This window comes from Blennius ocellaris (assembly GCF_963422515.1).
Source record: "Blennius ocellaris genome assembly, contig: SCAFFOLD_148, whole genome shotgun sequence".
Taxonomy (NCBI): domain Eukaryota; kingdom Metazoa; phylum Chordata; class Actinopteri; order Blenniiformes; family Blenniidae; genus Blennius; species Blennius ocellaris.
Window position 1 is genome coordinate 1 of NW_027662107.1, and position 15,000 is coordinate 15,000.

At 48.5% G+C, this 15,000-nt stretch overlaps 1 protein-coding gene across 1 annotated transcript in view; it reads right to left on the reverse strand.

The window, feature by feature from the left end:
• Positions 1 to 8,595: 8,595 nt before the first annotated feature.
• Positions 8,596 to 15,000, reverse strand: part of ddx31 (DEAD (Asp-Glu-Ala-Asp) box polypeptide 31) — a gene marked incomplete at both ends in the record, with an annotated part of 13,770 nt that continues 7,365 nt past the window's right edge. The window contains 10 exons of the mRNA XM_080521728.1: positions 8,596 to 8,725; positions 9,519 to 9,783; positions 10,700 to 10,811; positions 11,541 to 11,625; positions 12,063 to 12,202; positions 12,272 to 12,322; positions 13,289 to 13,348; positions 13,424 to 13,561; positions 13,667 to 13,857; positions 14,884 to 14,990. Coding sequence (XP_080377854.1) covers positions 8,596 to 8,725; positions 9,519 to 9,783; positions 10,700 to 10,811; positions 11,541 to 11,625; positions 12,063 to 12,202; positions 12,272 to 12,322; positions 13,289 to 13,348; positions 13,424 to 13,561; positions 13,667 to 13,857; positions 14,884 to 14,990 — 1,279 coding nt within the window. The remainder of the gene's footprint in view (positions 8,726 to 9,518; positions 9,784 to 10,699; positions 10,812 to 11,540; positions 11,626 to 12,062; positions 12,203 to 12,271; positions 12,323 to 13,288; positions 13,349 to 13,423; positions 13,562 to 13,666; positions 13,858 to 14,883; positions 14,991 to 15,000) is intronic.

Genomic DNA, 15,000 nt, shown 5'->3' on the forward strand with positions numbered 1-15,000 from the left:
CTTGATGTTGAAATCTTTACAGACGTCATAATTTTCCTCCTGAGCGCAGTCCAAAACACTGCTACACACACCGCCTGCTGCCACTCTGACACACACACACACACACACACACACACACACACACACACACACACACACACACACACACACACACACACACACACAATTAAGGAAACTGGTCACATGATGTCCATTGATCAGACCAATCAGATACATGACAACATTTAGTTATTAAGGTGACTGTCAAAATAAAACCACCAAGTTGGATTGTTATTACGGTGACTGTCAAAATAAAACCACCAAGTTAGATTGTTATTACGGTGACTGTCAAAATAAAACCACCAAGTTAGACTGTTATTACGGTGACTGTCAAAATAAAACCACCAAGTTAGATTGTTATTACGGTGACTGTCAAAATAAAACCAACAAAGTTAGATTGTTATTACGGTGACTGTCAAAATAAAACCACCAAGTTAGATTGTTATTACGGTGACTGTCAAAATAAAACCACCAAGATAGATTGTTATTACGGTGACTGTCAAAATAAAACCACCAAGTTAGATTGTTATTACGGTCACTGTCAAAATAAAACCACCAAGTTAGATTGTTATTACGGTGACTGTCAAAATAAAAGTACCAAGTTAGATTTTTTCCAGAAAGGCTCAAAATGTTCAAAACGTCACGTCTCCAGAGACTCGTTGTCATGGAAACTGACACAATGACTACAAAAGGTTTGTGTTTTCACTTGAAACGTTTTGTCTGTGTGTGTGTGTGTGTGTGTGTGTGTGTGTGTGTGTGTGTGTGTGTGTGTGTGTGTGTGTGTGTGTGTGTGTGTGTGTGTGTGTGTGTGTGTGTGTGTCAGCTGTCTCTCCCTTGGGATTCAAAGAAGACGAGGTCTTTGTTGACAGATGACCTTTGACCCTGACAGCAGGTCTACACAAAGACAAGCTGTGTGTGTGTGTGTGTGTGTGTGTGTGTGTGTGTGTGTGTGTGTGTGTGTGTGTGTGTGCAGCTGCTCTCAGACTGATTGATCCCAGGAGACCCAACAGACTCAGACATTCCCACAGTTTTCAGTATTTAACACACACACACACACACACACACACACACACACACACACACACACACTACCTGTGATTCAACCAGTTGGTTCAGTTTAATTACCACCAGTCCCATTTAACTGAATACAGTTACTTTAATAGTTACTTATTTACTCGGCGCTCTGCGTCACCGACTGAAGACCAGTTAACCAGTTCAGGACCAGCAGTAACAGCAGTTAACCAGTTCATGACCAGCAGTAACAGCAGTTAACCAGCTCATAACCAGCAGTTAACCAGCGCTGGTTCTGGTCAGTTAGTTCCCTCCAGTACCAGTAGGAGTTTAATACCAGTCAACCTGGTGACCAGACCTGGTTACAGTAACCAGCAGCAGGACAGTCCAGAACTGTTAGAGTTAGTTGGTTAGTACTAGTTAACAGGACCAGTACGTGCGGTGCGTTCAGGCCCAGTCCGCGTTCAGAGCCTCAGTGAGTGTGGCCCTGACCCCCCCCGGTACCTGAGACGTCCCGGGCCAGGGCCCTGACCCCCCCCCCCCCCCCCCGGTACCTGAGACGTCCCGGGCCAGGGCCCTGACCCCCCCCCCCCCCCCCCCCCCGGTACCTGAGACGTCCCGGGCCAGGGCCCTCCACGTGCCGGAGTACTGCACGCAGTGTCCGCACCAGGACGAGTAGAACTGGACGATCCAGGCCGAGGACGAGTTGGTGACGCGGGGCTGCAGGCTGCGGCCGCTCAGGACCACCAGGGGGTCTTCCTCCGTGTACAGCCGGGCCCCCGAGGCCCGCAGCCCGGGGGGGGGCAGGCACAGCGCCGCCACGAGCCACCACAGCCCGGACATGGGGGACGGGCACCCGCAGCGGGGGGTCGGAGAGCCGGGGAGAGCTGGAGGAGAGCTGGAGGAGAGCTGGAGGAGAGCCGGGGAGAGCTGGAGGAGAGCCGGGGAGAGCTGGAGGAGAGCTGGAGGAGAGCTGGAGGAGAGCCGGGAGAGAGAGAGAGGCCGGGGAGAGCCGGGGAGCAGGCGAGAAGCCGGAGTGGCCGGAGAGAGAGAGAGAGAGAGAGCAGGAGAGAGCCGGGGACGCATGAGAGCAGCGGCAGCCGACCGGTGATGCCAGGAGGAGGAGGAGGAGGAGGAGGAGGAGGAGGAGCAGGAAGGAGAGAGCGCTCACTCCCACACCTCCTCCTGAGACAATAAAACACTAAAACAGAGCAGTTGCTTCATAAACTTCACATTTCAGAGCAGTATTTCAGAGAACGACCCCCGGAGGAACGGTTCCTTCCATCAAACGTCTTTCACTTCCGGTTCAACTTCCATTAATGTGTGACGATGTTTTGGTTTTCACTCGTTTTCTGAAAGTTTCAGGAGGAAACAGTTTTTGTTGAAGTGACGGAGTGAAGCTCACCTCTTTAGACGATCTTTGCCGAACTGGGCGATGACGTCACTGAAAGACGAAGCTTTCCGTGCTGCATTCAAGGACACTCGGGAAAGTGAAACGCCCCTGCAGGCTGGCGACACGAAACACGATCACGAAGATTCATTCTAAAGTTCAAAGATATTTTTCACTGATTGTTCTAGAAAACTTCCCAGTAGGAAGTAATCTCTGGTAATCTCTAGTAATCTCTAATAATCTCCAGTAATCTCCAGTCACACTCCACCTCTTCCTTATTTTGCTGTTTTCTTTAGCTTCTGTGCAGAAGCAGCAACCCAGTCAGCGTCTGGTTGTCATAGCAACGACCAGCTTCTGGTGAGACACGGAGACCAGCAACGACCTTAACAGGTGAGTTACAGGTGACTAGTTAGTCCTCAACCAGTCTCAGACAGGAAGGTTAACTGGTTCACATCGACCAGAGTGAAGAGGGTGAACCTGGTAACCAGGTTCACCCTCTTCACTCTGGTCGATGTGAACCAGTTAACTTAGCCTGGTAACCAGGTTCACCCTCTTCACTCTGGTCGACGTGAACCAGTTAACTTAGCCTGGTTACCAGGTTCACCCTCTTCACTCTGGTCGATGTGAACCAGTTAACTTAGCCTGGTTACCAGGTTCACCCTCTTCACTCTGGTCGACGTGAACCAGTTAACTTAGCCTGGTAACCAGGTTCACCCTCTTCACTCTGGTCGACGTGAACCAGTTAACTTAGCCTGGTTACCAGGTTCACCCTCTTCACTCTGGTCGACGTGAACCAGTTAACTTAGCCTGGTTACCAGGTTCACCCTCTTCACTCTGGTCGACGTGAACCAGTTAACTTAGCCTGGTTACCAGGTTCACCCTCTTCACTCTGGTCGACGTGAACCAGTTAACTTAGCCTGGTTACCAGGTTCACCCTCTTCACTCTGGTCGACGTGAACCAGTTAACTTAGCCTGGTTACCAGGTTCTCCCTCTTCACTCTGGTCGACGTGAACCAGTTAACTTAGCCTGGTAACCAGGTTCACCCTCTTCACTCTGGTCGACGTGAACCAGTTAACTTAGCCTGGTTACCAGGTTCACCCTCTTCACTCTGGTCGACGTGAACCAGTTAACTTAGCCTGGTTACCAGGTTAAATTAACTGGTTCACATCGACCAGGAGGGGTTAAACACTGTGCCTCCTCTTCATCAGGATGTCTTCCTCATCTTCCTCACCCCGACTGGGCGTGGTCAGGAAGATGACTACACCCCCCCTGCTGGCCAAGGTAACACACACACACACACACACACACACACACACACACACACACACACACACACACACACACACACACACACACACACACACACACACACACACACACACACAAGATGATGGTGATGAGCTCCTCTTCCTCAGGCTCCCCTGGGCCGCTCCAGGACCATTCCAGGACCTCCAGGTCTTGATTTCACGTTCGGAGTCAGCAGCTTGAACCGTCAAGGGGGCGTGGCCGAGGGTAAGCCCCTCCCCCTCCACAGCACAAATAGAACAAGTGACGTTGTTGACATGGCGACATGGTTCCTATGACAACGGAGCTGGTCCTGACCCTGGTCCTGGTTCTGTCAGTCCTGTCCAGCTGGAGGGTCCAGACCCGGCCCCAGGACCCTCCCAGACCTCCAGACTTTGTGTCTCTGAACCGGGACGCCGTGAAGTCCGGGGTCGTGACCTCCAAGGAGCTGGGTCAGTACCGAGCCTGGAGGGGCGGGGCCAGGGCCGCACGGAGCCCCGCCCACAAACTGGGTGTGGGCGGGGCCTCAAGACCACAGACGCCGGAACAGGAAGTGACGTCTGGGACCCGGAACAGGTGAGACCGGACTGACCTGCACCTGGTTATTGACGTGTAATAAACTATAACAGTGTAATAAAGATAATAGAGTGTAATAAAGATAATAGAGTGTAATAAAGATAATAGAGTGTAATAAAGATAATAGATGTGTAATAAAGATAATAGATGTGTAATAAAGATAATAGAGTGTAATAAAGATAATAGAGTGTAATAAAGATAATAGAGTGTAATAAAGATAATAGAGTGTAATAAAGATAATAGAGTGTAATAAAGATAATAGAGTGTAATAAAGATAATAGAGTGTAATAAAGATAATAGATGTGTAATAAAGATAATAGATGTGTAATAAAGATAATAGATTGTAATAAAGATAATAGAGTGTAATAAAGATAATAGAGTGTAATAAAGATAATAGAGTGTAATAAAGATAATAGAGTGTAATAAAGATAATAGAGTGTAATAAAGATAATAGATGTGTAATAAAGATAATAGATGTGTAATAAAGATAATAGAGTGTAATAAAGATAATAGAGTGTAATAAAGATAATAGAGTGTAATAAAGATAATAGAGTGTAATAAAGATAATAGAGTGTAATAAAGATAATAGATTGTAATAAAGATAATAGAGTGTAATAAAGATAATAGAGTGTAATAAAGATAATAGAGTGTAATAAAGATAATAGAGTGTAATAAAGATAATAGAGTGTAATAAAGATAATAGATGTGTAATAAAGATAATAGAGTGTAATAAAGATAATAGAGTGTAATAAAGATAATAGAGTGTAATAAAGATAATAGAGTGTAATAAAGATAATAGATGTGTAATAAAGATAATAGAGTGTAATAAAGATAATAGAGTGTAATAAAGATAATAGATGTGTAATAAAGATAATAGATTGTAATAAAGATAATAGAGTGTAATAAAGATAATAGAGTGTAATAAAGATAATAGAGTGTAATAAAGATAATAGATGTGTAATAAAGATAATAGATTGTAATAAAGATAATAGATGTGTAATAAAGATAATAGAGTGTAATAAAGATAATAGATTGTAATAAAGATAATAGAGTGTAATAAAGATAATAGATGTGTAATAAAGATAATAGATTGTAATAAAGATAATAGAGTGTAATAAAGATAATAGAGTGTAATAAAGATAATAGAGTGTAATAAAGATAATAGATGTGTAATAAAGATAATAGATTGTAATAAAGATAATAGATGTGTAATAAAGATAATAGAGTGTAATAAAGATAATAGAGTGTAATAAAGATAATAGATTGTAATAAACTATCACAGTGTAATAAAGATAATAGAGTGTAATAAAGATAATAGATTGTAATAAAGATAATAGATGTGTAATAAAGATAATAGATTGTAATAAAGATAATGTGCAATAAATGATAATAGAGTGTAATAAAAATAATAGATGTGTAATAAAGATAATAGATTGTAATAAAGATAATAGAGTGTAATAAAGATAATAGATTGTAATAAAGATAATAGATTGTAATAAAGATAATAGATTGTAATAAAGATAATAGATTGTAATAAAGATAATAGATGTGTAATAAAGATAATAGAGTGTAATAAAGATAATAGATTGTAATAAAGATAATAGATTGTAATAAAGATAATAGATGTGTAATAAAGATAATAGATTGTAATAAAGATAATAGAGTGTAATAAAGATAATAGAGTGTAATAAAGATAATAGATTGTAATAAAGATAATAGAGTGTAATAAAGATAATAGATTGTAATAAAGATAATAGATTGTAATAAAGATAATAGATGTGTAATAAAGATAATAGATTGTAATAAAGATAATAGATTGTAATAAAGATAATAGATGTGTAATAAAGATAATAGATTGTAATAAAGATAATAGATTGTAATAAAGATAATAGAGTGTAATAAAGATAATAGATTGTAATAAAGATAATAGATTGTAATAAAGATAATAGAGTGTAATAAAGATAATAGAGTGTAATAAAGATAATAGATGTGTAATAAAGATAATAGAGTGTAATAAAGATAATAGAGTGTAATAAAGATAATAGATTGTAATAAAGATAATGTGCAATAAATGATAATAGATGTGTAATAAAGCTGATCTGGTTCTTCAGGACCCCGTCCCCGATCTCCACCCTCCTGGCACATCAATACGCTCACCGCTGGTTTAACGAGCAACACAACAGGAATCAAACCAGCAACCAGAAAAAAGAGGTGAGAACGAGACCCTGACGCTGAACCTGAACCTGGACCTGGACCTGAACCTGGACCTGGACCTGACCCTGAACCTGGACCTGGACCTGGACCTGAACCTGAACCTGGACCTGGACCTGAACCTGGACCTGACCCTGAACCTGGACCTGGACCTGGACCTGGACCTGGACCTGAACCTGAACCTGAACCTGAACCTGAACCTGAACCTGAACCTGAACCTGGACCTGGACCTGGACCTGGACCTGGACCTGACCCGCCTCCCAACATGGAATGTTTCTTTCTCTCCTCTGCTCTCCTCTCCTCCTCCTCCATCTGTCCTCCTCCTCCATCTCTCCTCCTCTCCTCTCCTCTCCTCCTCCTCCATCTGTCCTCCTCCTCCATCTCTCCTCCTCTCCTCTCCTCTCCTCCTCCTCCATCTGTCCTCCTCCTCCATCTCTCCTCCTCTCCTCTCCTCTCCTCCTCCTCCATCTGTCCTCCTCCTCCATCTCTCCTCCTCCCCTCTCCTCTCCTCTCCTCCTCCTCTCCTCTCCTCCTCCTCCATCTCTCCTCCTCCTCCTCCTCTCCTCTCCTCTCCTCCTCCTCTTCCATCTGTCCTCCTCCTCCTCCTCTCCTCTCCTCCATCTCTCCTCCTCCTCCTCCTCTCCTCCCAGGTGAAAAGAGGAGAAACCAGGACCAGCCTACTCAGAAGAAGCAAAACTCTTCCAGCCTCACAAACACCTTCAGTCCTGAACACACAGGTACACACACTCACACACACACACACTCACACACACACACACACACACTCACTCACTCACTCACTCACTCACTCACTCACTCACTCACTCACTCACTCACTCACTCACTCACTCACACTCACACACACTCACACACACACACACACACACACACACACACACACTCACTCACTCACTCACACACTCACACACTCACACACTCACACACACACACACACACACACACACACACACACACACACACACACACACACACACAGGTACACACACACACTTACACACACACACACACACACACACAGGTACACACACACACACACACTCACACAGGTACACACACACACTCACACAGGTACACACACACATACACTCACAGGTGTACACACACACACACACTCACAGGTACACACACTCACAGGTACACACACACCTTCTTGTCTCTGTCTGATGACATCACCAGGTGTGGTCTCTGTCTGGCAGGTGGGTCCGGGTCTGGACACCTTCAGGGACCAGGTCCGGGGCCGCAGGTCTGGCTCAGAGTCCAGGACCAGGACCAGGACCGGGGGTCAGGACTGCAGGACTTCCTCAGGGTTCAGTACTGGGACCCAGTGAGAGCTGGTCTCTGTTCTGGACCTGGGTCCAGGTTCCTGCAGGTCTACATGTGGTCATTAGTTTTCTCCTTTCCTCCGAGGTGGAGGATGGATGAGTACTTCTACTTCTACCTTCTGATACAGAATCACAGTACTTCATCACAAACTACAACTCCTGTTGACGTCCGGTGAGTCATTGTTGTACTTGTTCACTGCATGTACTACAGTATTGTGACTTACATGTACTGCAAAATCAATCAAAAGTATTAAAAAGACATTGTGGGAGTGACATATATAGATATATCTCTCTATATATGTATATATGTATATATGTGGGGGTGTCAGGCTGCCGTCAACATACGTCAAACGTCGTTTCTTGGTCTCAGTGACGCTGAGCGATGTAGCATTAAGCTAATTCACCCCGTGTGGCCGCGTCCTCTTCCCTGGGTCAACATGGCGACCAGAGAGCTGATTGGCCGATGGCTCGCATGTCGTCCACATGGAGGTTTCTGATTGGCCGGGAGGGTTCGGATCCTCGAGTTCCACAATAAAATAATCTGACACTTTCTACAGACCAAAGCAGTTTTTAATGTGTGACAAACCGGTGGTGATCAAACCCTTTGATCAAACCCTTTGATCAAACCCTTTGATGAGTCGTCCTCCTGGAGGGGAGGAGTCGTCCTCCTCCTCCTCCTCCTCCTCCTCCTCCTCCTCAGTCTTCCTCCTCCTCCTCCTCCTCAGTCTTCCTCCTCCTCCTCAGTCTTCCTCCTCCTCCTCCTCCTCAGTCTTCCTCCTCCTCCTCCTCCTCTTGGAGGCGGTTCCTCCATCCAGACCACTGGAAACCTCTGACAGGAGCAACTGGACCTCCTGCTGGGAGGAACGGAACCTGGAGAGAGAGAACAATCACTGTGTGTGTGTGTGTGTGTGTGTGTGTGTGTGTGTCCACACGTCGGCTGTAACTAACAATTATTTTAATAATTGATTAATCGGTGGATTATTTTTTCGATGAATCAGTTAAAAAAACATTAAAAATTGTCGGAGCAGTTTCTATTGAAGGAACCAAACAACAACAATGTTCAGCAATACAAGATGTACACAATACAAATACATATATACACATGTATACAGGATGTATACAATACAAATACATATATATACATGTATACAGGATGTACACAATATAAATACATATATACACATGTATACAGGATGTACACAATATAAATACATATATACAGGATGTACACAATACAAATACATATATACACATGTATACTAGATGTACACAATATAGTATAATAATAATAATAATAGTAGGTTTTATAAAGATTTTCTCGCCACTCAGACATTTTACATTTCGTTTTTCATTTATTCCACACTGGTCCTGGTCCTGACCTGGACCTGGTCCTGGACCTGACCTGACCTGACCTGGCCCTCTGGTCCTGGTCCTGGTCCTGACCTGGTTCTCTGGTCCTGGCCCTGGTCCTGGTCCTGGTCCTGACCTGGTCCTCTGGTCCTGACCTGGTCCTGACCCTGAGCTGGACTTGGTCCTGACCTGACCTGGTCCTCTGGTCCTGACCTGGTCCTCTAGTCCTGACCTGGTCCTCTAGTCCTGACCTGGTCCTGACCTGGTCCTCTAGTCCTGAGTGTGTGTGAAGTTCCTGGATCTGGTGACTGACCTGTTCTTGGAGCTCTTCTGGTTCTTGCTGTGGTTCTGGCCTGGCCTGCGGTCCTGGTTCTTGCTGTGGTTCTGGCCTGGCCTGCGGTCCTGGTTCTTGCTGGGGTTGTGGCCTGGCCTGCGGCCCTGGTTCTGGTTCAGGCCTTGCGGAGCGTCTCTGAGGCCGAAGCTCTTGGCGGCGTGGCCCAGGTGCAGCGAGCGGAGGTGGAAGACCTGCTTCAGGTGGGACGGGTAGGTGGTGTAGGACCTCAGGAAGGACTGCAGGGCTGGGGGGGCGGGGAGGCACAGTGAGGCACAGTGAGGTCACAGTGAGGCACAGTGAGGTCACAGTGAGGCACAGTGAGGCACGGTGAGGCACAGTGAGGCACGGTGAGGTCACAGTGAGGTCACAGTGAGGCACGGTGAGGCACAGTGAGGCACAGTGAGGTCACAGTGAGGCACAGTGAGGCACGGTGAGGTCACAGTGAGGCACGGTGAGGCACGGTGAGGTCACAGTGAGGCACAGTGAGGCACGGTCAGGTCACAGTGAGGCACAGTGAGGCACGGTCAGGTCACAGTGAGGCACAGTGAGGCACGGTCAGGTCACAGTGAGGCACAGTGAGGCACAGTGAGGTCACAGTGAGGTCACAGTGAGGTCACAGTGAGGTCACAGTGAGGCACAGTGAGGCACGGTGAGGTCACAGTGAGGCACAGTGAGGCACGGTGAGGCACGGTGAGGCACAGTGAGGCACGGTGAGGCACAGTGAGGCACGGTGAGGCACGGTGAGGCACAGTGAGGTCACAGTGAGGCACGGTGAGGCACAGTGAGGCACGGTGAGGTCACAGTGAGGCACGGTCAGGTCACAGTGAGGCACAGTGAGGCACAGTGAGGTCACAGTGAGGCACGGTGAGGTCACAGTGAGGCACGGTCAGGTCACAGTGAGGCACAGTGAGGCACAGTGAGGTCACAGTGAGGCACGGTGAGGTCACAGTGAGGCACGGTCAGGTCACAGTGAGGCACAGTGAGGCACAGTGAGGTCACAGTGAGGTCACAGTGAGGTCACAGTGAGGTCACAGTGAGGCACAGTGAGGTCACAGTGAGGTCACAGTGAGGCACAGTGAGGTCACAGTGAGGCACAGTGAGGCACAGTGAGGTCACAGTGAGGCACAGTGAGGCACAGTGAGGCAGAACAGCAGCCTTACCTCTCTTGGCGTCCTGCAGCGTGGCGGCGTCTGAGTGGACAAAGTTCTCAAACTCCGTCTGGAGGACCGTCGCTCGCTCACGGACGTCCTGCTGCAGAGACCTGGACCAGGTCTGGGGACCAGAGACCGGATCACTGAGACCTCCTTTGATCTCCTGCTTTTACATAGTTAACCTTTGAACTCCTGACCAATCAGATCGCTTGGAAAAGCCCTGCCCATTCTCAAATGATGGGGATTGGTGGTTGGCTGATCTACCAGGTGACATACCCTGGTATGTTAATCCAGGTAACTGGTACCCTGGTATGTTAATCCAGGTAACTGGTACCCTGGTATGTTAATCCAGGTAACTGGTACCCTGGTATGTTAATCCAGGTACCTGGTACCCTGGTATGTTAATCCAGGTAACTGATACCCTGGTATGTTAATCCAGGTAACAGATACCCTGGTATGTTAATCCAGGTAACTGATACCCTGGTATGTTAATCCAGGTAACAGATACCCTGGTATGTTAATCCAGGTAACTGGTACCCTGGTATGTTAATCCAGGTAACTGGTACCCTGGTATGTTAATCCAGGTAACAGATACCCTGGTATGTTAATCCAGGTAACTGATACCCTGGTATGTTAATCCAGGTAACAGATACCCTGGTATGTTAATCCAGGTAACTGATACCCTGGTATGTTAATCCAGGCAACTGATACCCTGGTATGTTAATCCAGGTAACATATCCTGGTATGTTAATCCAGGTAACTGGTACCCTGGTATGTTAATCCAGGTACCTGGTACCCTGGTATGTTAATCCAGGTACCTGGTACCCTGGTTCCCAGTACTGGTACTCACCTGGCTGTGGTACTTGCCCCGCCCCTTGTAGGTGTCGTCCATCATCAGAGTCGCCAAGATGTCATGTAACTTCATCTCTGAAAGGCTGAAACAAGCCCCGCCCACTTTCATCAAGCACCTGCCCTCAACAGTACTCACAATACTACATGGGACTGACCGAATACTACAAGGTACTGGCTGAATACTACATGGTACTGACATAATACTACAAGGTACTGGCCAAATACTACAAGGTACGGACCAAATACTACAAGGTACTGGCTGAATACTACAGGGTACTGACATAATGCTACAAGGTACTGACAGAATACTACATGGTACTGACATAATCCTACAGGGTACTGACCAAATACTACATGTTACTAACAATACTGCAACGTACTGACAGAATACTACATGGTACTGAGAGAATACTACAAGGTACTGACAGAATACTAAATGGTACTACCGAGTACTGTGCAGCACCATGTGATAGTGACGGTGTGTACTGCAGTACTACGGAGTACTGTGCTGGCAGCAGACCTGATGTTGTGATTGGCCAGCTCGGTGATGAAGGCCGTCTCGGCCGGCGTGAGGAAGAGGAGGCTGCTTCCCGCCGCGCCGATGCGCGCCGTGCGGCCGGCGCGGTGGACGTACTCGGCCGCCGCCGTGGGAGGGGTGTACTGCGAACAGGAAGGACGGCGTGAATCCCGCACTCCGATTGGCCGACTGGCTCCAGCCTCCAGACTTACCTGGACGATCCAGGTGACCTGCGGCAGGTGGAGCCCCCTGGCGGCGACGTCCTGAAACACACGGCCAACACGTTCCGTTACCACGCCACGCAAGAGGCCGTTCCCACGGCAACGTTCCAGGTGAAAACAAAACATTTCGTGTTTAGGATCAAGTTGCACAACAACAGTGTTCAGGGGCCATTTTCAAAAAGTTGCTTTGAGGTGGAACTTTTTCAAAAAGTTGCTTTGAGGGGGAACTTTTTCAAAAAGTTGCTTTGAGGGGGAACTTTTTCAAAAAGTTGCTTTGAGGGGGAAGTTTTTCAAAAAGTTGCTTTGAGGGGGAAGTTTTTCAAAAAGTTGCTCTGAGGTGGAAGTTTTTCAAAAAGTTGCTCTGAGGTGGAAGTTTTTCAAAAAGTTGCTTTGAGGGGGAAGTTTTTCAAAAAGTTGCTTTGAGGGGGAAGTTTTTCAAAAAGTTGCTTTGAGGGGGAAGTTTTTCAAAAAGTTGCTTTGAGGTGGAAGTTTTTCAAAAAGTTGCTTTGAGGGGGAAGTTTTTCAAAAAGTTGCTTTGAGGGGGAAGTTTTTCAAAAAGTTGCTTTGAGGGGGAAGTTTTTCAAAAAGTTGCTTTGAGGGGGAAGTTTTTCAAAAAGTTGCTTTGAGGGGGAAGTTTTTCAAAAAGTTGCTTTGAGGGGGAAGTTTTTCAAAAAGTTGCTTTGAGGGGGAAGTTTTTCAAAAAGTTGCTTTGAGGTGGAACTTTTTCAAAAAGTTGCTTTGAGGGGGAAGTTTTTCAAAGAGTTGCTCTGAGGTGGAACTTTTTCAAAAAGCGCTGACCCTGTCGCCATGGGAACAGTCGGCACACTTTTTCTGTGGAAACACGGAACCTGGTGGCGGCGCCCCCTTGGTGGCGGCGCCCCCCTGGTGGCGGCGCCCCCCGGTGGCGGCGCCCCCCGGTGGCGGCGCCCCCCGGTGGCGGCGCCCCCCGGTGGCGGCGCCCCCCGGTGGCGGCGCCCTCTAGTGGCCCTCTGATTGGCTCCTACTGACCGTACACAGAAGCACGCCACTGGCAGATGCCGAGAACTGCTGGAAGACCTCCGAGCGCTCCTGGTGGGAAACAAACATCCATCAGACGCCGTGCGGCGGCAGCAAAGAAACCCTGCCAGCAGAGGGCAGCACCACCTCTTGCTTCATGTTGCCGTGGAGACGCAGGAAGTCCAGCTTGTGATTGGCTGAGAGGACGGCGGTGAAGAGGGTGTGGAGGAACTCCACGGCCTCGCAGCTGGAGACGAACACGATGACCTTGTTGTCGCGCGAAAGCTGAAAGACAAACCGACGGGTTGAGCATCAACGAGGAACGCCGCCGCCGCCGCCGCGCCGCAGCCTTGCACCTGTCCAGGAGGAGCCGCGCCGCGGCGCTCTCACCTTGCACTTGTCCAGGAGGAACGCCGCCAGACACACCAGGCGGAGCTTGCTGGGGACGACCACCACCATCTGCCGCAGAGCCTCCGGCACCGCGAAGCTCTCTGATTGGCTGCAGATGTCAAGGGAGGCGGGGCTACACACCTGGACGCTGACCGGGTCGTTCAAACAGACGTCGGATAAACGGGTCACACCTGGTCAGAGAGGACAGTGAGGACCATCAGGGGGACAGTGAGGACCATCAGGGGGACAGAGGACAGTGAGGACCATCAGGGGGACAGAGGACAGTGAGGACCATCAGGGGGACAGTGAGGACCATCAGGGGGACAGTGAGGACCATCAGGGGGACAGAGGACAGTGAGGACCATCAGGGGGACAGAGGACAGTGAGGACCATCAGGGGGACAGTGGACAGTGAGGAGCATCAGGGGGACAGAGGACAGTGAGGACCATCAGGGGGACAGTGAGGACCATCAGGGGGACAGTGAGGACCATCAGGGGGACAGAGGACAGTGAGGACCATCAGGGGGACAGTGAGGACCATCAGGGGGACAGTGGACAGTGAGGACCATCAGGGGGACAGTGGACAGTGAGGAGCATCAGGGGGACAGTGAGGAGCATCAGGGGGACAGAGGACAGTGAGGACCATCAGGGGGACAGTGAGGAGCATCAGGGGGACAGAGGACAGTGAGGACCATCAGGGGGACAGTGAGGACCATCAGGGGGACAGTGAGGACCATCAGGGGGACAGAGGACAGTGAGGACCATCAGGGGGACAGAGGACAGTGAGGACCATCAGGGGGACAGTGGACAGTGAGGAGCATCAGGGGGACAGTGAGGACCATCAGGGGGACAGAGGACAGTGAGGACCATCAGGGGGACAGTGAGGACCATCAGGGGGACAGTGGACAGTGAGGACCATCAGGGGGACAGTGGACAGTGAGGAGCATCAGGGGGACAGTGAGGAGCATCAGGGGGACAGAGGACAGTGAGGACCATCAGGGGGACAGTGAGGACCATCAGGGGGACAGAGGACAGTGAGGACCATCAGGGGGACAGAGGACAGTGAGGACCATCAGGGGGACAGTGGACAGTGAGGACCATCAGGGGGACAGAGGACAGTGAGGACCATCAGGGGGACAGAGGACGGTGAGGAGTATGAGGGGGACAGAGAGCGCCCCCAAGAGGACAGACGGCGTCCCCCGGAGGACAGATCTTTACCATGACTCAGCGTCGCCGACAGCAACACGTTCTGACGAGTTGAACCTCCGGAGTTCAAAGTGTTCAAGATCAAAGTGACTTCCTTCTCAAAGCCCAGATCCAACGTCCTGAAAAAAC